The sequence below is a fragment of the Tinamus guttatus genome, unplaced genomic scaffold (genome assembly GCF_059628265.1).
Source record: "Tinamus guttatus ecotype Peru unplaced genomic scaffold, ASM5962826v1 Tinamus_guttatus_pri_ptg000364l, whole genome shotgun sequence".
Lineage (NCBI taxonomy): Eukaryota > Metazoa > Chordata > Aves > Tinamiformes > Tinamidae > Tinamus > Tinamus guttatus.
Window position 1 is genome coordinate 2,606,925 of NW_028288898.1, and position 25,091 is coordinate 2,632,015.

General features: G+C 59.8%; 4 protein-coding genes across 8 annotated transcripts; 1 reads left to right on the forward strand and 3 right to left on the reverse strand.

Annotated features, from left to right (window-relative positions):
• The first annotated feature begins 3,195 nt into the window (after positions 1–3,195).
• Positions 3,196–11,137, forward strand: ILKAP (ILK associated serine/threonine phosphatase). 2 transcript variants are annotated; one of them, XM_088530255.1, is made up of 10 exons: positions 3,196–3,277; positions 4,173–4,289; positions 5,016–5,142; positions 5,669–5,775; positions 6,137–6,230; positions 7,495–7,582; positions 8,008–8,129; positions 9,366–9,485; positions 10,498–10,579; positions 10,874–11,137. In XM_088530255.1, the coding sequence occupies exons 1-10, from the start codon at positions 3,232–3,234 to the stop codon at positions 11,012–11,014; spliced, it is 1,044 nt and encodes a 347-aa protein (XP_088386381.1). In that variant the 5' UTR covers positions 3,196–3,231; the 3' UTR covers positions 11,015–11,137. The 2 variants fall into 2 exon arrangements, with proteins under 2 accessions (XP_088386381.1, XP_088386382.1); XM_088530256.1 differs by having other exon boundaries at positions 3,231–3,277; positions 4,173–4,314.
• Positions 11,138–13,916: 2,779 nt separating this feature from the next.
• ERFE (erythroferrone) lies at positions 13,917–15,482 on the reverse strand. The gene is made up of 6 exons (XM_088530185.1): positions 15,383–15,482; positions 14,975–15,174; positions 14,783–14,891; positions 14,598–14,688; positions 14,238–14,316; positions 13,917–14,025 (listed from the first exon to the last, which is right to left on the reverse strand). Exons 1-6 carry the CDS (start codon positions 15,468–15,470, stop codon positions 13,927–13,929), a joined length of 666 nt encoding a protein of 221 aa, XP_088386311.1. The 5' UTR covers positions 15,471–15,482; the 3' UTR covers positions 13,917–13,926.
• Positions 15,483–16,709: 1,227 nt separating this feature from the next.
• KLHL30 (kelch like family member 30) lies at positions 16,710–20,954 on the reverse strand. 4 transcript variants are annotated; one of them, XM_088530189.1, is made up of 8 exons: positions 20,181–20,954; positions 19,992–19,994; positions 19,749–19,917; positions 19,265–19,351; positions 18,766–18,921; positions 18,452–18,640; positions 17,658–17,803; positions 16,710–16,961 (listed from the first exon to the last, which is right to left on the reverse strand). In XM_088530189.1, exons 1-8 carry the CDS (start codon positions 20,952–20,954, stop codon positions 16,710–16,712), a joined length of 1,776 nt encoding a protein of 591 aa, XP_088386315.1. The 4 variants fall into 4 exon arrangements, with proteins under 4 accessions (XP_088386315.1, XP_088386314.1, XP_010210796.2 ...); XM_088530188.1 differs by lacking the exon at positions 19,992–19,994 and adding an exon at positions 20,129–20,131; XM_010212494.2 differs by lacking the exon at positions 19,992–19,994.
• Positions 20,955–22,430: 1,476 nt separating this feature from the next.
• Positions 22,431–24,143, reverse strand: ESPNL (espin like). Its single transcript, XM_088530174.1, has 2 exons — positions 23,958–24,143; positions 22,431–23,903 (listed from the first exon to the last, which is right to left on the reverse strand). The coding sequence occupies exons 1-2, from the start codon at positions 24,141–24,143 to the stop codon at positions 22,443–22,445; spliced, it is 1,647 nt and encodes a 548-aa protein (XP_088386300.1). The 3' UTR covers positions 22,431–22,442.
• Positions 24,144–25,091: the final 948 nt, after the last annotated feature.

Below are 25,091 nucleotides of genomic sequence, written 5' to 3' on the forward strand. Positions count from 1 at the left end.
GGAGGGAGCAAAGAGGGTAGTTTTGGTTAAAAGCTAGTCTTTGGTCTACGGAGGATAGGAGCGTTGGAGAGGTCAGAGGTTGGAAACCAGGAGGAATTGCTTCTGCGCGAAGGGAAAAAAAAGTGATAGTTCAGTTCTGGGGATTTCCTAACTTATTCACGTTTCTACAGAAGTTGGCTGGGTGAAACCAGGTGCCAGTAGGTTCAGATTATATTTATAAAGTATTTATTTCTATCTACTTCCTAGCATCCCCCAGGCCGGGGTGGGCAGGGCAGAGGCTCGGCGGCCGCCTGGTGCAGAGGCCGCCGCGGCGCCTCCCTCGGCGAGGCCGCCGTCCCCGGGAGAGGCGCCGCGAGTGCCCCGCGTGTCCCCCCGCAGCTCCAGCGCCGCTTCCCTTGCGCTGTGCCGGGGCCGCCACACCGTCTTCCCGAGCGAGGCAATTCCTACCTGCCCCGTCTACCTCTGCAGGGGGGTCCGTGCCGTGTCGGGTGGCCGGGGCACCCGTGCTCGCAGCCACGGGGCTGCCCCTTGCCGGGGTGGCCGGCGTGTGCTGAGGGTGAGTGGATTTTGGCTTCTTTTGCGCCCAGTGCCTGAAAAATCGAGTTGGGGCCTGGGGTGGCTCTTGCAGAGCTGCGGCCGCGACGCAGGGCAGGGCCCTCCGCTCCTGCCCCCGGCCGCCTCGTCCTGGGCTGTGCCCGGGAGAGGCTGGGGCGGCCCCAGCTCTGCAGCCCGCAGCCGGGGGCTGTTTCCCGAGCTCCGCGGGGACCTTCCCTGGGATTCAGAACTGCCCCCTCAGCCCAACCGGCTCCTCGCTGCCCTTTGCTGAGAGGCCCTTTATGGTCCCTGCTCTTCCTTGCAGGAGGGAGAGGCTCAGAGCAGATGCAACGGGCAGCGGAGAGAATGGGGGGGAAGCAGAGAGAGATTGTGGCTTCTTTTTACTTTTGTAGCTGATGTTTTCTTATTCTCTCCCTGCTGTTCCGGAAGCGAAGGGCCGCCTGCTTGGCCAGCCCCTGTAGATGCCAGAAGTTGCTGCTGCAGAGCAGCTGTGCTGGCGTGGGAGACCTTCCCGTCTCAGAGGTGGCTTCACTAACACGGTCTCCTCCTTGCCGGGGGAGACCTCACTGTCCCACTTCTCACATCCCCCCCTTCAGCAGCTTGTCTTGTTGGTCGGTTGTTTCGCCGGGTGTGTGTAGGGGGGGACGCTTCCCTTCAGGGACACTTTCCCCAGAGCAGCTGGTTGTGTCCCGTGCTACTCCGGGCAGGAATTCACCTTTCTCCGCACGCCTCTGGGGCCCGTTCCGTGAGGGCCCCCGCTTCGCTGTCACGCATTCACAGCTGACCTTAATTTGCACAGCACGGCTGCGCCTTGGTTCTCCGTGGCACGTCTCCACGCTGTCCGTCGTGTGTTGGATGCTGTGTGTGTGGTTCCGAGTGCAGGTGCTCTCTCCGTGCTGTTTTCTCCTTTGGGACGCTCATGTCGTGGAGGACACGTCGGACGGGGGCGCAGGGGCCCGGTGACGTCCTCCTCGTCGCCTCCCCTCCGCCCGGCGGCACCGCACGTGGCCAGGCACCGCTTAGCCAGCCTCTCGGCGCGCAGAGCTTTTTGGTTTTCCTTCCCGAGCCCTTTCCTGGTCCTGCCCAGCCTCGCTCCGGCGCCTCGGACGGTTCGTGCCCTCGCGCTCAGCCTGGTGCTCCTTCCGCGCGCCCCGTTTCGGCGCTGTCCCTGCTCCGCCAGGCAGGGAGCAGCCTCGGCGCGCGGGAAGAGCGCTTGGTTTAGCCTTCTGTTGCCCTTTTAATCGGACACCTGGAGGTCGATTCGTGTCCCTTAACAAATCAACCTCATGGCCCCGTGTCTGCCAGGGACCAGACACGGGTTCACTGGAGGTGTCGGGACGAAGGAGGGGGCCCTCAGGAGTGCTCGGTGGGGATGGAGCCCCGCTCCGTGCCGTGGCGCTTAGGGAAGCCGGGTTTCCCGGGGCGGAGCTGGCGTGTGCCTGGGGCCAGCCAACCTGCAGAGCACACGGCTCCGCTCCGCGAGGGAACCGGGGCCGACCCAGCCTGCCACGGCCACGAGCGCCTCCCGCTGAGCCCGCCCGGCCCTGGCCGCGGGCACCTGGGGGTCAGGAGGAAGCTGCAGCCCCCCTCCCGCCATCCCCACCACTCTCCCGCCCGGAAAGCCGAGCTCCGAGTCACAGCCCTGCCCGGGCGAGGAGCAGAGGGAGCACCGCATCCCCCTGGCATCGCGGCGCGGGGAACGGAGCTGGGGAAGCACCGCAGCAAGAGTCCCCAGGGCAACGACGTCGCTGGGCCAGCCAAATCCCGACGGTTTTGGCCACTGGCAGAGGGCCCGAGGTGTCTGAGACGGCCCCGTGGGGACAAGCGCGAGGTGGTCGCACCACCGCCACGGCCGCGCGCTCGTCCCGCTCCGTCTGTACCCACCGGCGGCTCCTTTCATTTCAGCCTCTTTTATTTTTTTCCTGTTCCTTTGCCTGTGCTTCCACGAGTGGGCTCGCACAGGCGGCCCTGCGGCTGCTCCTCCTGCTTGTACATAAGTGATGGCCGCGCGCGCCCAGCGCGGCCGCAGAGCGCCTGAGCACCCCGTCCCGGTCCCTTGGTGTCTTGAAACTATGAGTGTTGGAGCTTAGGGTCTTAAAACCGTCTGTGTACACTTGAGGCATTGTTCCGTTAAGAAATAAATGTGGCATTTATGCAAATACTGCAAATTCTGCACCGAGACTCGCTTTTTTAACCCCCTCCCGTCCAGGCGGACGAAGGCAGACCCCATACGACTGCTCCGGACCCCAGCCTGGGGCGCACTGAGTGGGCACTTCCGCCTCACGGGCGGCTCCTTCCCGCCCTCGCCATCGATTGGCTGGCGCCGCACGACGGGGGTACGCCCCCTCTGCGGGATTGGCCAGCCGGCGGGCGCGCTCTCGCTGATTGGCAGCGCGTGCTAAAAATGAGAGAGCGGGGCTTCACCGGGGGGGGCGCACTCGACGGGTGATTGGCCGCGCACGGTGATTGACAGGCGGTGTGGGAGGGGCGCGGGTTGGAGCCCCGCCCCCTCAGTAGGCGGGAGCGACGCTCCCTTCCGGCCGCTCCGCGGCCGCTGATTGGCCCGGGCTCGGCGGCCGCGGCGTGATTGGTAGGCGGGGGAGGCGGTGCGGCGCCGCCGCAGGAGGAAGCGGCGCCGGCGGCCTCGTCGCTGTCGCCGCCGCGCAGCCCGGCGGGATGGATCTGTTCGGGGACCTGCCCGAGCCGGGCTCCTCGGCGGCCGGTGAGCGGCGGGAGCGCGGGGGGGCCGCGCGGGAGCCCGCGGGACCCCACGGGACTCCACGGGCCGCCCGCCCGCCCCTTCCCCCGCCGCGGGGGGCGGGGCCTCCCAACCGCCCCGCGGTCACGTGGCTTGGGGGGACTGGAGGGGCCTTCTCGAACCTTCTCCCCTCCCACGCGTGTCCGCGCGGAGGAGTCTGCATCGCCCCTCGAGGGGGTGAGGAGCCCCGTGCCCCGTGGGGCCGACCCCCTGCGGGAGGGAGCGAGGGGTTAATGTGGGCCCAGGTGGCGGTCCTGTCGGGTCTGTCCCTCCCAGGTGGGCCCTGACACCTGGGCCCCGAGCTCGCTGCTTTGGAAGCCTCTGTGTGTCTTGTTGCTCTCCCCTCGCTGGCGCCTATCTCCTCCTGGTTACTAGCAGTGAATTTGCTCAGAAGCCCCAGTCATCACCCCGGCGAGGCTTTCCTGGGGGAAAGCCCTGCATCATGCAGGGACAAGTCTCCTGACGGGCAAGGCCAAGCCTCGGAGCTCATGGGAATGGTGTTCTACACCCCAGCTCTGACTTGTAGCCCAGCTGAGCCCTAGCAAGTACCTTATGTGCTTCAGAGCAACGAAGTGGCCTTCCTTGTCCAGAGCCTGCTTTTGGAGGAGTGAATAATAATCGTAAGAAGTGCTCTGGTGTGAAACGTTACCTCCTTTGGTAGTTAACCAACGGAAGAGCGGGTAGCTAAGAAGCAAACGGCAGGATAGTGGGGAAAATCGCCCACCTGCCAGTCAGATGTGACCCTCCTGATGCTGTGTGATGTAACTTTAAGTCACATAGCAGACAAATATCTGCTGATTCTCTACAAATTTAACCAAACTGGGTGTCTTTAGCTGTCTGCACTGCTCTTCCCTTCCAGCTTCCTGCACTACTGAGCAGGTCTCGCTGGAGAGCCACGGAAAAGGGGAGAAGAGGAAGTCCCAGGAGGAAGAGAAGAATGGCAGGGAAGAACTTGTGGAAAAGAAAGTTTGTAAAGGTTTTCAGACAGTTTGAAAACAAATGTACTCGATTTGTACTTTTGACGTTGGGCTGAGTAAGTCCAGATCCAAGCTCAGCTTTGGTTCTTGCGTGTGCTTGCCGTGGCAGCCTCGCGGGGCACAGGCCGCTGTGGTGGCTTGTGAAAGTCCTGAGCTCTCTGGCCTTCTCTGCCTCTCTCTGAGGGTCCTTTCTGCCCTGCTGAAGGGGCCTGAGGTCACAGAAGTCACCATCTTTCAGCATGTGAGTTCCTGTGTGGTTCCAGGCGAATTTATTTGCCAAATCCACAGATGCCTCTGTGGAGGGGCTGCTAGAAAGCCAGAGAGACGTGTTTATGCAGAGCGCGTCGGCAGCGCGTGTGCCCACGTGTTGCGCTCACCTTCGGGAATGGAGTGTGCTCAGTGGTGCAAATAAGTTATTCTAGAAGCAGCAGACTCTGCTTTCTTATCCTTAGCCTCCTCCTCAAGGAGGAAGCTTTCTTTAACCTACAATTTAACCCACATTATTGGTGCTTTGTTTAACCTACAATTCCAGGGCCACGTGTCCCTTTTGGGGAGAACTCAGCAGGATAGGGGCAAACAGCTCCTGTAGCTGCTGTCGTTGCACCGTGTTTGGCAGGAGGTGGCGGGAGCTATTTTGAAAGTTACGTAGTGTTTGCTGCTCCGTCGCCTGCGCTCACAAAGGAGTTTGATTTCCGTGTGCCTGCGTCTGCTCTGTGCCCCGTTAGGCTCCGTGGGCCTCCTTGGGCTGAAGGGCTACGTGGCGGAGAGGAAGGGCGAGCGTGAAGACATGCAGGACGCGCACGTCATCCTGAACGACATCACGGAGGAATGCCAGCCTCTGCCCTCCCAAATGTAAGCGGCATCCGGCTTGGAAAACTGGGGGCTAAAACTGCAGCTTGCGGCATCGCGAGAAGACAAAAGAGCCCTGGGCCGCTGCAACGCGGCTCCCTTCTGCTTTGAGCAGCTGGTGCTCGTGACTCCAACGTGCCCTGTGGTGTGACGGGGCTGAGTTTCCTGCCTGTGGCATCACTGCAACCAGGCATGCCAGGAGCTGGGGGTTCTGTTAGACCAATCTCCATGCACTACTGGACACTTGCAGCGCCCTTCATGCAAAATGTTCGGCCACTCTTAGGCCAGGCTGTGGTCTGTGAACTCTCTTCCCCCATTCGGGTGGGGAAGTTAGGAGAAAATTTTAATGCTTGGATATGTAGTTTGGGTAAATGCCTAAGTGTGCGAGCGCAGGGACTTGCAGCTTTTGGGAATTGCAGCACGGTGTGGCTCGGGTAGGGCAGGGGTTAGGGCCACAAACGTTCTCTGTCTCCTCTTTGGGCTAACGGGCTTTCCTGGCTGTTTTCTGTTGCTCTTTGCTCCTCCACAGCACACGTGTCTCCTACTTCGCTGTTTTTGACGGCCACGGGGGAGTCCGAGCCTCGAAATTTGCAGCACAGAACCTGCACCAAAACCTGATTAAGAAATTCCCTAAAGGTGAGAGGAGCGGAATAGGGGAGAGGGGGCATCAACGCTCATCTTTTATACCTTGGCTTCATGGCTGTCTCTCCGGAAGTCGCTGTGTTCGAATGGGGGCAGGTTCCCACTGCCTGTCACGGATGGGCTTGTGTGCGCAGGGACCTCGTGTCCAGTCCCTTGGAAGAGGCCTGGGAGCCTTTTGACGCAAGGGTGCGGGTGCGGAACATGGTGTGAATGCTGAGATGTGCTCTAGTGGCCTCGGGAGTGCTGCCTCGTGAGGAGAGGAAGGATAAAACGAGTCCCTAGGGTGAGGGATGGCTTTAGCACAGGTCAGAAATGTTTCGGCAGGACCACAGTGTCTCTTTTTCTCCTCTGCCAGGCGAGGTGGTCAGCGTGGAGAAAACTGTGAAGAGATGTCTTTTGGACACCTTTAAACACACAGATGAAGAATTTCTGAAGCAGGCGTCCAGCCAGTAGGTGTAAATGCTTTGCATGCGTTCGTATTTCAACCGCTGCATCTCACGGGCCTCGGTTTTGAGTGGGGCAAAGGGAGCTCTGAGTGGCAGCTGTGCTTCTGCAACCCGCTAGCTGTTCACACACAGCACAGCTCTGTTTTGGATTCTTTTAAAACAAAGCAGAAATGTCTTTTAAAATCTGCTTTCTGTGAAAGGAATGCCAGCCTACCTCCCAGCTTTGCAAACATCCTTGCTTTTGCTCAGTCCCTGCTGAACTCTCATGCTAGCTACGGTTTGGGACTAAGGAAGATGAAGACTGGGTTAGAGTTTGATCACTTTGTAACTGGCCTCATGTTTTTTGTCCTCTGCAATTGTCGTATCACCTCTAAGGTGGCTGGAGAGACTCTTGGCATGTTGTTTCTGAGCCTCCCCACAAACGCTCAGCTTTATTTTAAACACTGTTAAAGAAGGTTGGCTAAGCAAAAGGAAAGGGGTTCTGTTAAAGCAGTGTTGCTCCCAAACCAGTCTCTATTTGTTCAGAAACATAACCTGGGACAAAGCTGCTATTGCAGGGTTGCTGCACTGATGACATAAAGTGAATATTACTCATTCAGCTGCATCTTCAAAATAGGAAGGAAAAGAAAAAAGGACAAAAAATGTCAGGATTTCAGTGTCTTGGAGCTAGTTTCAGGAAAGAAGAGCATCAGAGCTGGCCTTCCTTACGGAAAGGACTGGTTTGGCAGCTGTAATCTGAGGAGCCCTTCTCGTTTTACCTGGAGCTCTACAGGTACAAGCTTAACTACAGCAAGGGAAATATCAGGAGAGTGACTGTAGTGCTACCACTGCAAGGCAGGTGGATTTACGGTGGGGACTGACGCAGGCCGATGTACTGAGGAGGAAAAGGAAGAGAAACGAAAAATAGAGCTCTGTCCAAGTCCTGACCGTTCCTTCCTTTTTGCTGCAAAGAGGGAGCCTCCTGAGGAGGGATTTGGGGTGCTGGTTTGCTTAAAATGCTGCAGCTTCTGGGCAGGCAGTGGGGCTGAGCCTGGGCTGTGCGTGGATGAGCTTCCCTGGAGCTGAGCGTGGGCTGGGGAGCATGGCTGGCAGTCCTTGAAAGATTTGGGTTCGATCCCCTGAGAAGCAGGACAAAGTGCTGGCACATTTAGGAGCTGCTGCATTTTGTGGCTCCTCTATCTATGATAGCTACGACTGAGAGCTTCCCTAGCTGCTTGCTCACAGCTGTTTCAAAAACTCTTTTTGCCCTTATTTTTGCTGCCTTCAGGAAGCCAGCGTGGAAGGACGGCTCCACAGCGACCTGTGTCCTGGCTGTTGACAATACTCTCTACATAGCCAACCTTGGGGACAGCCGGGTAAGTGGGACAGAGCAGTTCCCAGCCAGCACCTCCTCTCTTCCAGGAGCCTTGTTGTCTCCGAGGGGCAATGTAGGGCTCTTGTGGGATGGTCCTAGTTACTATTAGCTCCCCGGTAGTTATCTGCAAAGCAGAAGGGAAAGCTCCTCTGCATTGTCTGTAGGGCAAAACTACTGTTACTTCTCTAGGTGGTGCTAAATAACACCTGATATCCACTGCTGCTGCCTTCTGTCCTGTTCACAGGCAAGTAATGCCTGGAAAGTTGCAATTCCCACCTAGTCACACCAGAGACATCAAAGTTCCTGTTTCACATGTGCAGGAAACCTGAACTGGGAACTCAGAGCCCTCTTTAGCAGGCTTTTTGTTGCCTTTTTTTTTTTTTTTTTTGGCCAGCGTTTAGTCACAAAGGTCTTTTGTCAGCACAGGCGATTCTGTGTCGTTACAATGAAGAGAGTCAGAAATACGCAGCCTTGAGCCTCAGTAAGGAGCACAACCCCACGCAGTATGAGGAGCGTATGAGGATACAGAAAGCAGGAGGGAATGTCAGGTAGGTGCCTCAAGGTGCCAAGCGAGCAAATCTGTGAGCTTTTTGCCCTGAAAGAGGGAGTTGTTTCAGAGAACATGAGGGGCCCAAAGTGTCAATCCTCATGGCAACGCTTTCCCAGTAGTGTCTGCTTCCCCAGCAGGATGTATCCTCTGGGATTGACTGCTGTGCTGAGGCTGTTAGAAGCAGAAATGGGTTTTCTGGAGATGGAGGGAGATCTTCCTAATGCTGCTGTGCGTGTAGGTGTGAGTGGGGTTTGCACCTGATTTCCCTGCTTAGGTTTCCTACCTTTTTTGGAGGTTGCTTCTTGTCTTGATACGTATTTCAGTTAGTGACATCCTCGTGTGAGAGGGGGCTCGGTGCAGGTAACGAGTCTTTTGTTTTTCTAGCCTGCTCTTTGCTGCAGAGGCAGAAATCCCCCTGGGGTGGGAAGGGGTGGGCTGAGCCCTGGCAGGACGAGTTCCTTTATCTCCGGAGAGCACCTGCCACTTCTAATGCTGCGCACTGATCTATCTGTGTGCACGAGGAAGAGACAGGCTAGTCTTTTAGCTCTGTTCAGAACCAAGGGAACTATTCCTGAGCTGCCTGGGAGCCTCTGCTGCTGATGGTAGTTCAATATTTTGGACCCAAGAAATAAGGAGTGAAGAAAGCCTTGGCAAGGTGGAGTGTGAAAAGTGGCACTGGCTTCATTAAAGAAATTTGACAAATAAAATTGCTCCCTGGGACGCTTTTACAGTTTGTTTTTTGTGGGAGCAGTTGTGGTCAGGGTAGTTTGGTGCTTGCTCAGTGGTCGAGCCAATCTACAGGTGTTGGTGTTCCGATAAGTAAGCCCAGGAGGGGCTCCTAGCTCAATCCTGCTGCTACTTTCTGTCGTTCAGGGCTTCTGTTGAGGCACACTTCACTAAATATCCCCCTAAGAGATAATCCGCAGATTCAAGCCTCGCTTCAGCCTGTAAATCTTGCTTTCTTTTTTGGGCACGACCTGAGTTGGGACAGGGAGAAAAGAAAGAGCCTTGAATTCCATTGACTTTGTTTCTCCCTCCTCTCTTCCGTTTGTTGGTGTGAAGCTTTGGGAAACATGGAAAGTTTTGGAGACTTGGAAAGGAAGATCTGATCTTACCTGGGAGTTGCAAGGCCTGGTACAAGGCAGTTCAGCACTAGCCTGGGGAGGAGAGCCCAGTGCAATGAGGAGCTGCGTGTGTGCCTGGGGCGCTCTCGATGTTTCCTTTCCTTACGCAGGGATGGAAGAGTCCTCGGCGTGCTGGAGGTTTCCCGCTCCATTGGGGACGGGCAGTACAAGCGCTGCGGCGTTATCTCCGTGCCAGACATCAAACGCTGCCAACTCGCGCACAACGACAGGTAGAGGGGTCCTTGCTCTTGCTCACACGGAGCACGAGTGGCACAGCTCCCTGCGCCTGCTGGGGCTGAGGCGTTTCAGACTCCTTACCCAGGGCCAGAGGATGCTCTTGGTTCAGCCGCTGAGTTTGGAAGTTCTGAGATGCTTTTCTAATAAGTGATTGGTGCCAATAAATCACTGTGAGCTTCCGTGTCTGCGTGGCTAATGCCTCTCTGCTGAAGTGAGAGACTGTAACCCACTACTGCCCCTTTAGCAATATTGGTGTTTCCGTATCCAGAGCTGCTAAAATATTTGTAGAGAACTCTAGGTGTCAGGCTCTGAAAGGATGTCCTTGGGGACACCTACTCTGGCCACCTCTGCAGGAGGTCCTGTAGTTTTCTCTGTCCCCTGAATCTGGCTGGGACTAATGGTTCATACAGTTTCCATGCAGTTCCCAGTTCATACAATTCCATGCAGTGAATGTGTGTGTGGCAGCACCTTCCTGTGCTTCCTCTTTTATATCTTTATATCTTCCTGTTCTGAGGCTAAGCTGCTCTCTTGCTCTTTGGAGTATTTTTAATTAAATTATATTAGTGCTCACCCCAGGAGCATTAGATTTTAGAAGCCTTAAAGGGATGCACTTAAGGTATTAAACCTGCTGGAAGTCTCTGTTTGCTTGTGCTAGCTGCTTTGCAGGCAAAATAAGCAACTGAAAAGGTCTCAGAAGGAAGAAACAGTTTCTAAAGAAATACTGGAGCTTTCAGGCAGGACCCAGGGACGTTGTGCGTGGTCTGGGATGACTGTGCGGTGTCAGTAGCTCCCCTGGGATGTCTGACGTTGCTTGTCTAACACTGTATTTTGAGCTGCTTAGCTCTAGGAGCACTTTCTCGTGCTCCTGAGGGATTTTTCGGATAAGCTTGATGGCATCTTCCCTTCAGACTGGAGCAGGGCTGCTCCTGAAATAGGACGGAGGGATTTTGTTGTAGCTGTGCAGTCAAAGATGCAGCCTTACAGCCTGGCCTGATTCACTTCCAGGTTCATCCTGATCGCCTGTGATGGCCTGTTCAAGGTCTTTACTCCAGAAGAAGCTGTGAACTTCATTGTGTCCTGCCTGGAGGTGAGGAAAAGCTGGCTTGGGGGTGTTGTCCTGCTTGTGTGCTCCTTCCATCAGTGCAGGAGGCATGAAACAGGATGTGACCTGCTTCCTCTGAGCTAAAACCAAGCGCATGTGGCACAGAAATGCACTTCTGCTGTGGCTGGTGGGAGCTCTATGGAGCACCACAGGGCTGCTCCGTATATCTGGGCTTATCCTTAATTTTTCTGCTTGCTCCATGCTCGGATATTCCCCAGCGCTTGCGCCTTGGTACTCCTCTGGGCGCAACCCGTGTCGTCTTTGTTCTTGTTGTGACAGGATAAGAACATCCAGACGAGAGAAGGGAAGCTGGAAGCAGACGCTCGGTACGAAGCTGCGTGCAGCAGACTGGCCAACAAGGCCGTGCAGCGAGGCTCGGCGGACAACGTCACCGTCATGGTGGTGCGGATAGAGCACTGAGGCGGGTGCTCCGCGCTGCTCCCGGCCGGCACAAGGAAGGGAGAAGTCGGAGCGTGTGGGGCTGGGGCAGGGAGGCTCCTCTCTGATGCTCTTCAGTGTAAATAAAGGTCTTTTCTAGTAGTTTTAGTTCATTTGGCCAGCAGTGTTTTATAAATGGCAAAGGCTTCCCCAAGAGGGTCAGCCTGCTGGGAAATCGCTTGTCCATCCTTGCTGTGAGTGTTGTGAGAAACCAGACATAAATGCCTATGGTAAAGGTGCTGGAACGACAGCCTGTTCAAAACGGGGGCAGTTTGGGGCTTTGGTTCCTCTTGAGCTACAGGACTTGGTGGGAGCTCCAGGTGAGGCCAGGCCATGCGCCCAGTGCAGTGCCCAAGGCCTTCTGCCTGGAAGCTGGCATTAGCTATGCCCTTAGTCCTGGGTAATCCATAGTTTAAGCTCTGGAACTGTGGGCTTTTTTTGAGGTTTTGTGCTGCTCTTGGCAAAAGCCCTGGAGTTTGTTCCTGATACATTGATAACCGAGAAAGCCTTTTCAAAGGGATTCAGCAAACCGATCTACCATGAAGTGAAGGCAGGCCCAGGCTCAACACTTGTCTCTAGTCCCGGTCTTTGTGCTATCCGAGGAACGGGAATCTTGTTTGAGGTACTAGTTGCTATTAAATATATTTCTTATCCCTTACTCATTCACCTACGAGCTGCTGGTACAGAGAGCAAGCAATGCCGTTTTCCAGAGAACCATTTGGCAGAGAAGCAATATATCTCACTCCTTAACACCTTGTTAAGGTTTGTGGTGGTTTGAGAGTCACAACAGCAGGGGGGCTAAAATAGATTTGGACACCAAAGCATGTTTCTCAGATGAGCCGTGTTACAAACTGTGACTTCCCTGACCTGTGGGCAAGACATTTGGTTGGGTTGATGTGGTTCCTGCCATGTGTGTGTAATTGTGAGGTTTCCCTGAGCTGTTTTCTGCTCCCTGAAATCCCTGGGAGGTTGGAGAGATGCTCCTGCATCCTGGTGCAGGACCTTGGGGCCTCTTATCTCCTCCGAATTTCAGAAACTCTTGGTTACACCAGTGCTCTTGAGTGTGCTTCGTTACAGGACTAGGGAGAAAGTGCCTTGGTGATGAGTGTGTTTAAACTGCTGCTGTTCCTTGACTTGTCGCCATTCAAAGTCAGAGATGGCCACAGTAGAGGCAGGTAGTGCTCGGTGTACGTGGTCCATGGTGTCCAGGAGGACAACTCGCCCTCCTTTCTCCTCCTGCAGCTGCTGCTGTGGGAAGAGCTTGCGCTGGGCTGCTGGAGCGAGTCTCACCAGTCATCCGCTGCCTCCAGCAGGAGGCATCTCCTCCTTCCTGTGCAAGAGCTGGTGCAGGAAGCGTCCCTTGGACCTTCTCTTAGCCCTCCCACAAATATTCTTTTCTTCCTTTCAGAAAGAATGCTGAAAGCCCCACTCCAGCCAGGAACAGAAGGCAGAGTGCTGTGTGCTGTGAATAAACATGTGGTGTAATGATGCATGGAGCAGGTTTTTACCAAGCTTGAGAGAAAAGTGTGCGGCAAGTTCAACACTAGCCTTAATAAACTCGTCTAGGAGCCTCTTGCCACCCCCTGCTTATCAGCTGGGCAAGGGCTGTTCTCCAAAAGTGAATCCTTCTGTAGCCTGCACTCAGGAGGAACAGAAAATGGCTAATCTGAGCAAGACTGACTTGTCTCATGGTTGCACCTGGATGGAAAGTGCTTTCTGGGTTGAGTCGCTCAGCGTGGGGAGAGCTGCGTACTTGTTTCTTCCAGGATGCTGCTGCCCACTAGCATAGGCTGTAAAACTATGTGGGTTTTTTTTCTTTCTTTCTTTCTTATTTCTCTTCCCTGAGAAATTGAGCCTCTTTAGGGACACATTCTCCTTGCCCCCCAGGAAGAGCTCGGAGTTAAGGCTGCAGAAATGGAGCTTTCTCTGGTGTGTAACCATCATGGACTGCAGCTAGGGCGACTCCTGGGCGGCTTCAAGGCCCATCCAGGACACGGAGGGAGCCCTGGGGGCTGCCGCAGTGGCAGAGGTGGCCGCCCTGCCCCTTGCCTACGTGCTCGGGCCCTCGGGCGCCCGTGGTGCTGGGTGTAGTCGCAGCCTATCTGGCGGTGCCGCTTCCCCGCCGCCCCACGCCCAGCCCGCTCGGGTACCGGCGCTGCGGCCCTGCCTCGCGCACGTAGCCCTGCTCCCATCCCTCGCCTCAGGCTGCTATCGGGGCCAAGGCAACGAGCGTATCGGTGCGGGCCATGGCCCGGGCCCCGTGCCATGGGCAGGGAGCACCTGGCCCAGCACACGAGGCCTCCGCGGTCGGAAGGTGACGAGGGAGGGGACGATTAATTTGCTTTAATGGAGCGTGCCCAAGGCTCAGGCCCCTGCTCTGCTTTGCAGATTAACTTGGGAGGGCACTGCCTTCTGCCAGGAAACAGCAGCTGATAATAACGTGCGGGGAAGGTAGTGATACAACTAATCCGTTGTCAGCAGCCAACAAGCAGGGCTGGGAAATCTTTTAAGAGCAAAAATGGGGACTTGGGCCTTTCCTCTCTGGCCCCCACCGGGAACGCTTGCCTGGAGCAGAGTCCTGCAGGGAAAGCAGCCTGCGGCAGCAATGCCCAGCACTGCTATTCACAGTAAACCTCCAGCTGAGCCTTTAGATTCAAGCAAACTCCTTCAGTTTGTTGTGAGATGGAGGGTTATTTATTTATTTATTTATCCTCTCCTCACTGATTTCTTCTGGCTCAGGCAGTCTGGGTGTACCTGGGCAGCTTGCTGTTCTGCCGTAGCAGGCCTCTCTCAGCGGTGAGCGGGGATGACGGAGCTGGCGGTGGCAGGCGGCAGGGTCTGGAGCGGGGATGACAGAGCTGGCAGAGAGGCTTTGGACGCGTGCTCGGGCCTTCTCACCCCCCCAGCAGCACCGCGCTGAAGCTGGAGCTGCTTTGGACAGTGAGGGGCGAGCGGGCGGCATTGTCGACGAAAACAGAGGCGTACTGCCCAGCCTGAAAGGCAACGGGGAGGCTTAACATGACGGGGCCGCCCTCCCAGCACGGTGCGCAGCGCTAGCACGTCCCTGCTGCGTGGCATGGCGGAAAGAAGAGCGCGTGTCTGTCCTGGCAGAGCCCTGTGCTGTCTCTGTTGCCTGTGAGGGGTTTGGGACACCTCCAGCCTCCTTCCAACTCGGAGCAGAGCCTGGAGCCCCAGCACTGCTCACCTGCAGGTACAGGACTCCGTTGACAGAGACGGTGAAGAGGTCGCCACTGCTCTCCAGCCGGGACACTGTCTCCAGGGAGCTGTGGAAAAGCCAGAGCAGGGCTGGGAAGAGCACGGAGTCCTTCCTTCTGCCCGGACGTGTTGACCTCGTTGCCTGCCCCGGCTGCGGGCATTGCTCTCCCCCAGTGTAAGCAGGACTTTGCGTTGCCTTTCTAGCACCCTCGCTAGGGTTGTGCCACGAGCCCGGCGCTCGCTTGATGCTACGAGGTGTGTGTTGGGCAGGCATAGCACAACCGGAGCTGCCGAGGGGCTGGGGAGCGCAGGGCTCGTCCTGCACCGGGCGCTGTGCAGGGACCCTTACCTGTGGTGCTGGCACAGGGACTGCACGCAGATGAGGACGTGCAGGCGGTTCCTCCCACACTGCCTCCCCTTCCTCTGGTGGCCTTGGTGCACTGCGAGCGAGAGGAGGCCAAGCAGAGGTCAAGCCTCCCTGGCCACGTCCCTGCTCCCGGGGTAAAGCTGTACAGGACAGGAGCCGTGGCTCACCGATGTGCAGCGTGGCCGTGAAGGCGTAGTAGCCTGTGACAGGGGCCGTATACTGGCCGCTGGTGAGGTTCAGCCCCAGGCCGCGGTGGAAGATCCCTTCATGCTCGGGCTGGGGGTGCAGAAAGGCTCCCGTGTTAGGAAAGGGGCCATGGGAGGCTGTGCTCGGCTGCCCGCCTTCCCTGCACCACTCACGATGTAGTAGATCTGCAGCTCCCGCCGTGATCTCTGCTCCACCGAGATGTTCCTGCGCGTGTGGCAGCGGAAGGCCGCCTCCACATGCACGCGGGGCCCGTGCGGCAGGCTGGGCACCAGGGCCAGGACGTTGCCTGCGCTGCTTTTGTCTTCCTCACACCCACCGCAGTCCTTTGCCTGCGGGTGCTCCTTGGCTATGCCTGAACCCAGAGTCCGTGGGTGACTTGGGCTGAGGAAGCCTCAGCCCACGGGGACTTGGCCAGGAGCCGCGGGCTGCTTCCCCATCCCTTCCAGCGCTCCCGTGTCGCACTCCAGGCCCTCCACCTCTTTTCCTTCCTGTGCCCATGGGCCACGTTACCTCCCGCACGGCCCCCCTCGCTGTGCCCACGGCGCTTTCTTTCCCGGTACCTCGGAGCAGGCGCTGCAGTTCCCTCAGCAGCTCTTCCGCGGCCATCGGCGCCCGTGGGGGCCCCTGGGCACCGGGAGCACCCGGCATACCGCCCTGGAACGCAGCAGGAGAAGCTGCTGTTGCGCGGGCTGCTGCTGGCACGCGGCGCCAGGCAGCCCACGGCGCGGGCGACCGGGGCCCACCTTGCCTCTCCTGCTGCCGTCACCAGCCTTGCCCTCCGAGCGCTTCACCAGCAGTGCCCAGGCATCGCGGGGGTCCACGGCGCCCGCTCGCTTGCACCCCACCGCACCAGGGGTGGCCGGTGACGCGCACGGAGCCGCCGTGGGCCCCGCGCAGGCGGTGGCGCAGAGCAGCGCCAGGCAGAGCCCCGCGAGGCGGCGGCACCGCATCCTGCCCCAGGCTGCGCTCCCGCTTCAGCCCCGGGGCAGCGATGGGCGGCCCTGGCCCGGCCCCGCCCCGCGTGGCAGCGCTCCCGGGGCACCTTCTTGGGGGCGTTCAATGCTCTCCGAATAACGACACAGCGGCGCCCACGAGTGCAGTGACAAACAGGCCTGGCGGGTGCCCGGGGTCAGGCGTGGGGGACGCATCGCTTGGTGCCCCCAGGAGCCTGGTGCTCTGGCATGGGAGCCACCGGGGCAAGGAGCTCCCAAGCAGTGAGCTCCAAAAGTGGGTCAGGCCATTTGGGCCCTATCAAGCCAGACATGTTTTCGTCCGTTGTCGAAAGCATATCCCGAGTCGGCCTTGGTGTTCCCACATTCTGAATATCAGAGCAACTGGGGCTGCCATGCACAGCAGAGAAGCAAGGGCTTTGCCTGGTGTTATGAGCCAAACATTGAGAGATTTCTCCCTTATAGAGAACTTTGTTTTCTTTGAGAGGGAGAGGAAAGGAAAACAAAAATCAAGATCAGGAACCAAAGCAAAGTGTGTTTTTAAGGAAAATCCCGGCTTCCCCCCAGGAAACTTCTTTCATGCCTGGAAGAGCCGGGTGAGAGTGATTGGGCCACCAGGGAGCTGGGCTCACTGCCTGCCCCACTCCCGAGGGGAGCAGAGCCTGGAGCCAACGTCAATGTGTTTAATTGGGTACCGCAGCATCGCTCCTCCTGGCAGACGGGCCCCAGAGCAAGCCCGGCTGTTGAGTCCATGACAGCCGAACCGCTTGCCACCCTCGCAGGGAGCCGCAGATTTTAGGCAGAGGCCTTGGGCTGAGCCGTGCAGAAATGCCCTGCTTGTGTCTAGCAAAACCGACCCACAAATCACCCCCCGGAGCAGCCCTTTCCCTCCCGAACAGGGGGCTGAGCTCATCCAAGCCAAGGGCTGTGGGCTCTGCTACCACCCATGGTCACCCTCAAAGGCCTCAGTCCACTTGGAGGTGTCCATGAAGATGGAGGAAGAGCTGTGGAAAAGCCAGAGACAGGGCAGAGAGCCCTCCCTCGTCCAGCGGTCCTTAGCACAGTCGTACACCTCCATCTCCACGCGGTAGTCGCCGTCCATGCCCTTCCAGTGGCCGCCCGTGACAAAGAGCCGGTCACCCAGCGGCGCCATGCCGCCGTTCTCATGGAGCATGTGGAGCAGCTGCACCTGCGGCAGGGACACGCCCGCTGAGGAGATCGCCCAGATGCCGGGACCCCGGCAGGGGGGCGTCCCATCGAGACGGGCCCTCCATGGTGATAAATTTGGCTTAAAACTATAATCTGATGCATTTTTTTGGAGCTAAGGCCATGCATCTAGGCAGCAAGCTCAGGCCTGGGGAAGGAGAAGGAAGGACGGGGGCGAATTTGGCTCTGTGGGGGTTAATGGAGCGGTGGGCAAGCAGCTCCCCGGGAGGGAGAGGCAGATGCTGGCGCATGGCCAGGGAGCCCAGGGGGGCCGTTTCCATCCGAGGAGCCAACAGCTGCAGGAGGAGCCCGACACCGGTCTGTAACCCGAACCGGGCAGGGTCTGGGCGCCCAGCGGTGCTTGCCCAGCTCAGGGCTGTGGGGCAGCCCCAGGGATCTGGGCTTCCCTGGGCACCTCGTGGTGGGGAAAGGGTTGACATGGCTATGAACCTGCCGATTCACAAATGCTGCCAACCCTCCTGCCAAGCACGGGCCTGCACCCGGCGTGGCAGTTTTTCCCCTGGCCTTCTCAAGGGTAGCCCCAGAAGACCCCTTGTCTCCTCCTCACTTTCTCATAGAGGTTTAGCACCTCAGTTTGGAGGGATAAATAAGACCCACCCTCAACCTGCAGATCAGGTCCATGCCCCCATTCTGGATGAGCTCACCAGGCCCCCCCTACCTTCTGCCAGATATTTGCCTCTGGGTCATACACGTAGACCTTCTTGGTGTTGTCACCAATGAGGTAGATGAGCCCGTGCAGGGAGGCGCAGCGTGGGGCCGAGAGGTACTTCGGGATGAATGGGGATGTAATTACACTCCACAAATCTGCAAGGAACAGCATCACATTCGACTGCTTCAGACACCCAGCTATTAATGCAGCTATGTCTCAGTGACCAAAAAATTCAGCACCAACCCCCCCGCCCCGACAGTTATTTGAAGAGAGTGCTTAAAAAAAAAAAGAGGAGACAGACTGGCCAGACATGGGGGCACCCTCACTACCATCCAAGATCATTTTCTTGGGTGAAACAGGCAGGGAGTTTTTCCTACCAGCAGTGTGAGATGGTAGCAACTGCCATGGGGCTGAGCAGGAGCTGTCTGAGGAGCTGCAACTTGTTGAAGGGGCTTTGTAGTTTTTCCCTCTCCAGCTGAGGAGCTGCCCGGAGGCCATCCCAGGGCGAGAGGCTGGGCCCAGTGTGGAGGCCTAATGTTGAAGCCTTCTAGATGGACCTTGGGCCAGCACAATAGCTTTGTTTCTGGTTCTGGCTCCATCCTCTGTTGCTCCTGGTCTCCCATGATGGTCCCTGGGCCCTATCCATCCCCTTGCCGTGTCCAGGCCTGACACTGGATCCATTAGCAGCACTCAGCTCTGCCCACCCTGTCCATAACCCATGGGCCCACTCGCGCTGGGCTGCCCTTGGCTCTGGCACTCTGCTCCCCGAGCACTTCATGAGAGACATGGGGCCCCGCGTGCACCTCTGACGGGGTTGTAGCACTGCAGGGTCAGGGCGTTGTACTTGACGGCACAGGAGCCGATGAGGTAGAGCTTCCCCAGGCAGCCGGCGGCCGCAAAGTTGCTCACGTACTTGAGGGCCGGGCTGACGGCACACCAGCCCTTGTTGTAGGGATCGTAGCACTCCACTTCCACCATGTCCACCGTGGTGCCTGTTGGGCAGAAGGGATGCTGAGTTCCACCTTGGCCCAGAGCTACGGGTGCGGGGGAGATGCCCTGCGCCCGGCAGCTCTTTGGGTCTCGGTGTCTGGCGCGCCAGGTGCCCGCGGTGCCTTACCGCCAATGACGTAGATCTCGCCGTTGAGGACAGCGCTGGTGTGGTTCGTTCGGGCTTTCAGCATCGAGGCGATGGGCTTCCAGGCGCCCTCCTTGAGGCAGAAGCACCAGGCCTGGGTGGTTGACCACGTGTCATTCTGGGATCCCCGGGAGCCACCTGGAGAGGGAATCACCCGGCCGTGGTAGGGATGGGGTCAGGCTGGGCTGGCCACCATCCCCTCTGAAGGCCCGTGTCTCCTGGGCTGTTAAATCCACCCAAGAGAGAAGCAAGGAAGGGGCTCTTGCTGGCAAAGATCTGTTCCCAACAGCCTTGGGGAGAGGCCCTGGTGTTTCTGCCCCACTTGGGGAGCTGCTGGCACCCACATCACACCCACGCTGGCTTGGAGGGCAGCCCTGGTCCCACACCTTGGCCCCAGGCCCTGGTTGGTGGCTCTCAGCACCTCCTCCTTGAGGCGATACTCTGGGTGCCCCCACCTCAGCCGGGGGTCCCTCACACCTACCCGTGACGTACACATCGTTGTTAAGAGCCACCATGGAAAAGCCCCACTTGTTGTAATCCGGGAAGTCAGGCAAAGCCATCCAGCGCCCTGAAACGCAGCAAAGGCAAGCGATGGAGCCGTGGCCTTGGGAGACCCAGTGCCACGTCAGGATGGCAGGGCTTGGGGACTTGGAAGCCACCTCTGGGCTCAAGTCTCACAGCCTCCCCTGTGTTTGCTTTATTTACTCCTGGCTGTTGTGCAATTGGAGGCGCTAGGTGAAACGCGAGCCTGTCTCCTCCCCAGGAGCGGCTGCGGGGCTGCTCTGGGGACGGGTGAGCTGGGGACGGGACTTCCAGCCTTGCCGAGGCTGGAAGGCGCAGGGAGATGCCCCTGGTCTGCTCTCCAGCGACGTCTGGGCTAGGAGGGGGATTTGGGGCAGACCACAGGGGTCATTAACCCCCAAAGCGCAGGGGGATCCAGTTGCCTTGTCCCCTGCTGCACTTACTGCTCTTGGGGTTGTAGAAGGCGAAGTTCCTGGGGGTGGCCGGCATTTCCAGCCTGCCGTCATCATCCTCACTCTCCTCCAGCACGCGGCCACCAACCACCACCAGCACCTCCTCCAGCTTCTGTGGCAGGACCAGGGGCCTCTTCTGGGCGCCGGAGCCGCTTCCCCCCTGATGGCAGAGACCAGGACAGTGCCATGAGGCTCCAAAACCCTCTCCTGGCTCATCGCTCCCTGACCCTTCACTTGCTGGCCCTCATCCCGCCACAAGGCTGAGGACCATAGCACCTCCACCACTGCAGGGTGAGCGGCACCTCCCACATGCCCCTGTGCTCTTTGGATGATTGTGGTCTCCCACATACATGTTTCTGCTCACTCCTGACCAACTTCAGCCTTGCCCTTTCCCATGTGCCGGGGAGCCCTGCTACCACTGACCGTGGTGCGGTATCTGGCAACAACGGCCTTGCTGGCGTCCGAGTCGCGGACGAGGGGCTCCGTGGCGAGGAGGTTCTGCAGGTACTGGTCCGGCAGCGAGACCAGGTGGGCCAGCTCCAGCAGCTCGGGCAGGAACTGGGCCCTGGGCCCTGCGTCGTAGCGCACCCAGCGCAGCACGGCTTCGGCCAGGCTCTGCTCCTCCTGCACCTGCAGCTGGTCCTTGGAGAGGTAGGTGGCCAACCTCTCCTTGGAGAGTTGGAGGAACTCCTCCTGCTGGGAGACTGCTTCAAAGTTCTCCTGCAAGAAAGACCAGGCCTTGGAGGACACCTCAGGGCAGCCGTGGCTCTCTCCAAACTCGCAGATACCTAGGCAGTTTGAGGCGTCCATCTGCTGCCGGAGGTAGCGGCTGCAAACTTTCTGGATGGTGGGGAAGTGAAGCTGGTTGGAGGTGCGGATGAGCCCCTCCACATTCGCCTGGTTGATGGTGATCTTGCCTGTGTAGGCAAAGTCAAGCAAGACCTCCAGCGCACTGGGGTCCACGTCCTTGATCTCCACACGGGCGGTGATGCTCTCCACGAAGCTGCCGGAGAACATGGCGTCGAAGTAGTGGCTGCAGAGGGCCAAGACACCGCGGTGGCAGGGGAACTCCCGGCCGCCCACCAGCAGCGTCACGTCCGAGAGCTTGGGGTTGGCGCGCAGGCGCTGCAGCCCCTCCAGCACGCTCTGGGCATGTGATTCCAGGCAGAAGTCGAAGTCATCCACATTCCTCACCATGGTGCCCGGCTCAGTGGCCAACGTTGCGCCAGTGTGGGGAACCCGCAGGCTAATGTTGGCGTAAGGAGTCGCCAATAAGTGTGACGAGGGCGTCCCTGTGGGGAGGGAAAAGGCGATGACAAGTCCCCCCCCTCTGAGCATTCATGCACCTTCCCGCAGTCACCCACGTGATTTATAAGCACCAGCTGGGTGCTTATAAATGAGCTGTGAGTGTTTGCAGTGATGAGCTGTGCGCTGTCAACTGCTACCGCCCCGTGGCCTGAGTCATGCGGTGGGTGACACCGCAGCGCGCCCGGGACCACCTGGCTGCCACCACCACCGATGTTTCAGGAGGGTGGAGAGAGGCGGGAGGGTGGGTTTGACACAGCCACCGCAGCTGGAGGTCCCTCCATGAGGAAGGTGGCTGTGACCCGCTGTCTCGGTGGGCAGCAGGCCTGGGGATGGTGAGAGACAGAAGTTGTATGAAAATAGAGGGGGCTGCACTCTGGGCTGGTGCCAGACATGTCTGGGGGTGTCCACACACATGAAGGGGGCTCCACACCCAGAAGAACCCTCAGCAACCTGCCCTCGTTCCTCCGAGCATCCCCAGGCGCGCTCCCTGGTGCGGGAGCACCAGGTCCCCACGTCCCCACCGAGCGCGCGGCGGGTGGGTTGCGCCCGGCCGCCATCCAGGGTCCCTCCCACGCGTCCCTCCCGCGATTGCTCCCCGCAGGCTCCTACCTGGGCTCCGCACGGCTCCGAGCACTCACTGCGCTGCCTGGCCCGGCAGAGCGATGTGGCCGGCGCCCGCCCGCTGGGGAGCGATGTCTCTGATGGCAGCTTAGGGCAGGGCCAGGGCTGCTATATTTAGCCCGTGTTGGGACACTGATCGTCCCCAGCCGCCTGCTCTTAAAGGAGCCCCGGGGGCAGCAGGCAGAGCTGCCTGGCGCCGCGTCCCTGGGCTGGGGCAGGGTTTTGGTGGCCTCACAAGTGGCTACGTGCGCCCAGGCTGAGCAGTGCTCTGGGGGCAGCGTCACCGCGGCACGTGTGCACGGGAAAGCGCTCCCGGCATCTGACCCAGCCCTCGCCTCCGCTCCCAGAGACACTCCTCTCCCGCAAGCTGCGGCTGGTGATGCTGCCCACTAAATATAGGCCGTTATCGCGCCCCTTAGCGCCGGGCGGCTCTCCCAGCCACCGACGAGGATGCGAGTAAATCGGAGCAGCTGTGGCCTCAGTAGCCAGCAGAGAGCTGGGGCTGGGGGCTGAGGTGCCACCGTGGCGGGAGGGCTTGGGAGGACACGCGGGGCTGGGTGTTCGGGCTGGGAAGCATGCGGTGATCCTCCAGCTTCCTCCATCGCCCCAAACGCCATGAACCACATTGGAAAGACATTTGGTCTACAGTGATAAATACATACGTGTATATATATATATATATATATATATATATTTCTGCAAGACAACACCAAAATGCTTTTATTTAGCCCCCCAGTCCCCACGGAAACTGAGCCCTCACTCCTCGAAGTTGAAGATCTCCGCTTCCTTCTCCTTCCAGAAGGCGAAGCTGCGGTCGATGTACCTGCAGATCTCCTCGTTGCTGACGCCAGGAAGGATGGACCTGCAGCCCGGCCGGCTCCGGGGCCTCCGTGGGCTTCCCGAGGCACCCGGGCCTGACCCCATCCAGCACACAGAGCTCTTGGTGCTGCCGAAATACATCGCCTTGATATCTTCGAAGCTGTCTCTCCAGCCGCGGCGGCCGGCGCCGATCTCATTGGTGACGGCGCGGTGGAAGGCGCGCACTGTCTCCCAGCTGTGCCGCCCCAGGTGGTCAAACACCTCGAAGCAGAGCAGATGCCGGCCCCGGCGCTCCTCGGGCGAGAGGTCCTGCTCCAGGATGCGGAAATAGCCCAGCATGAAGAGGTCCAGTGTGAGGCTGTCGTAGTCGGCCGGCGCCCCGTCCACGAGCGGCAGGAACTGCTCTGGGGAGTAGATGCCGCATGGGCCAGCGCCCGGCTGCTGCACGGGGCTGTGTGACGCGACGTCCTTCCAGCTGCCGATGAGCTGCTGGATGGCGTTCCGCTGCTGCACCAGCTGTCCCACTTTGGCCGTCTCGCCCAGCACCTTCTCTGCGGAGGCCTCGTCTGCCCCAGGCCCCGCTGTGGCCTCCCTTTGGGCCCGCTGGGCCTCCAGCGTTTTCCGGGCCGCGGCGCGCAGCGATGGGCCCTCGGCGGAGCGCTTCCAGTGGCTCAGGAAGAGCATGACGATGCGCTCCTTCCTGAGGCTCGCCGACTCTGGCACCGGCGCCGGAGACCCGCTGGCGTCCGAGGAGCCTCCACAGCTGATCCCCGAGTCGCTGGCCGCCTCCGTGCCGCCAGCCTCGCTTTCCCCTTTGGCTGCTTCTCTGAGGGCTCTTGGTGCCTCCGTGGGCGGCCCGGCCGCCCCGCTCCGGTGCTGCCCCGCTGGCACCGCTGGCGGGCTCCCCACGGCCGGGGCCTCGAAGGTGCTGCGGAGGCTGCGCACGGAGACGCCGCACTGGCGGATCTCCCGCTGCGCCACGCTGCCCGTGGGGCCGCGGGGCCGCAAGGGTGCAGGGGCGGCCGGTGGCGGTGGCGGCGGCAGCGGGACGGCCCGGACCCCCTCGGCGTTGGCCAACAGCAGGCCCAGGCTGCTCACGACGCCGGCCAGGCGGCCGCACCAGAGGGGCAGCGGCTGGCCCGGCGCCGGCGGCGGGCTCTGCACGGTGATGCGGAGCAGCGGGGCGGGCAGCAGGGCCTGCAGCTCCCGCGCCAGCCGCTCCAGCTCGCCCTGGTACTCCTCGCCCCGGCGTCGCAGCCGCAGGCTCTCCACCTGCCGCTCCAGCTGCGCCAGGTCCGCCTCGGTGAGCAGCTCCCCGAAGGGGCCCAGCACCGCGTCGCGTGCCGGCGAGAAGCACCAGCCGCCCAGGCCCTGCGGCGGAGGGGATGTGAGAGGCTGCTCTGGTGCCAATCAGGCAGGTGCAGCCGGGGCGGGTGCCCACCGCGATCCTACCTGGTCTCCTGAGGTGTCGTCGGCCGCCAGGCGGGCCCGCAGCCGCCGCACCATCACCTGCCGCTTCCACTCGGGGATGGGGCGGCCCCACTCATCGTGCGTGGGCACCAGGGCGTCCACGTCACTCGGGTCCGACGGCGGCCAGGGCAGGCTCCCGTGCCTGGGAGACGCTGCTGGCTCAAGCATCCCGGCCTGCGTGGGGGTGATGGGGACATCACTCCATGCCCCTTGGCACACAGCCCGGGCTTGTTCCCCTTGCACGGGGACACCGCGCTGTAATGCTGGGGCTCATTCCCCTTGCCCGGGGACACTGCGCCGTGATGGCCCCAGGTGGGGTGAGAAGGGCAGGGACAGCCTTGGGGAAAGTGCCAGACCCAGGCACAGGCTGGGGGAAACGTACGGGGTCCGTGAAAGTCGCCGGGATCCGAGCGCGCTGCGTGGGTCTCCTGATCTTCAGCTCTGCCAGGAGGGATTTGCTGCACTCGCTGGGCTTCATCATCCCACAAGACTTGGTCACTGGCGAGGAAAGAGGGGTCAGCTGATGTTAGGCACCAACATGGGGCATGGGGAGCGGGGGTCGGGGCGAAGGGCACTCACTGGCTGCGGGCGGCCACGCACGGGTGGCCCCTCCTCGCGGGGCGGCGGGTGGCCGCTGCGGGCTCGTGTGCCGGCGGGCCTGGTGGAGCAGTGACAAGGTGAGCGCGGACCCCGGCGAGCCGCGAGCTCGTGGCACGTTTCCCACCCTGCTGCCTGGCGCGGGTGTCCTGGCATAGCCGGCGTGCCCGCGGCTACCGGATCCGCTTTGCTGACCCGCTTGGGCAGGTGCCAGGCTCGCGGGCGGCCCCGTGGCCGCTGCCACGCGCAGCCCCACAGCACCCCGGGGCCTCTGCGGCTTCCAGAAAAACAAGGGGCCTTGACCTCCGAGAGGTCTTTTAGACCCAGCTTGCTGGTGGCAAGGACATGATCGGCTGAAGGGAAAACTGCAAGGTCACGTTGGACTTTTCTGCCTTCCCCCTTTTCTTCCTTATTTTTTCTCTCCTGGTAGAATGGCCACTAGCATTTTTCCCCGCGCTTGCACATCGGCTCATCTCAGACCCGAGGGCAGCAATGCTGCAGCGCAGCCGCACGCTGCCC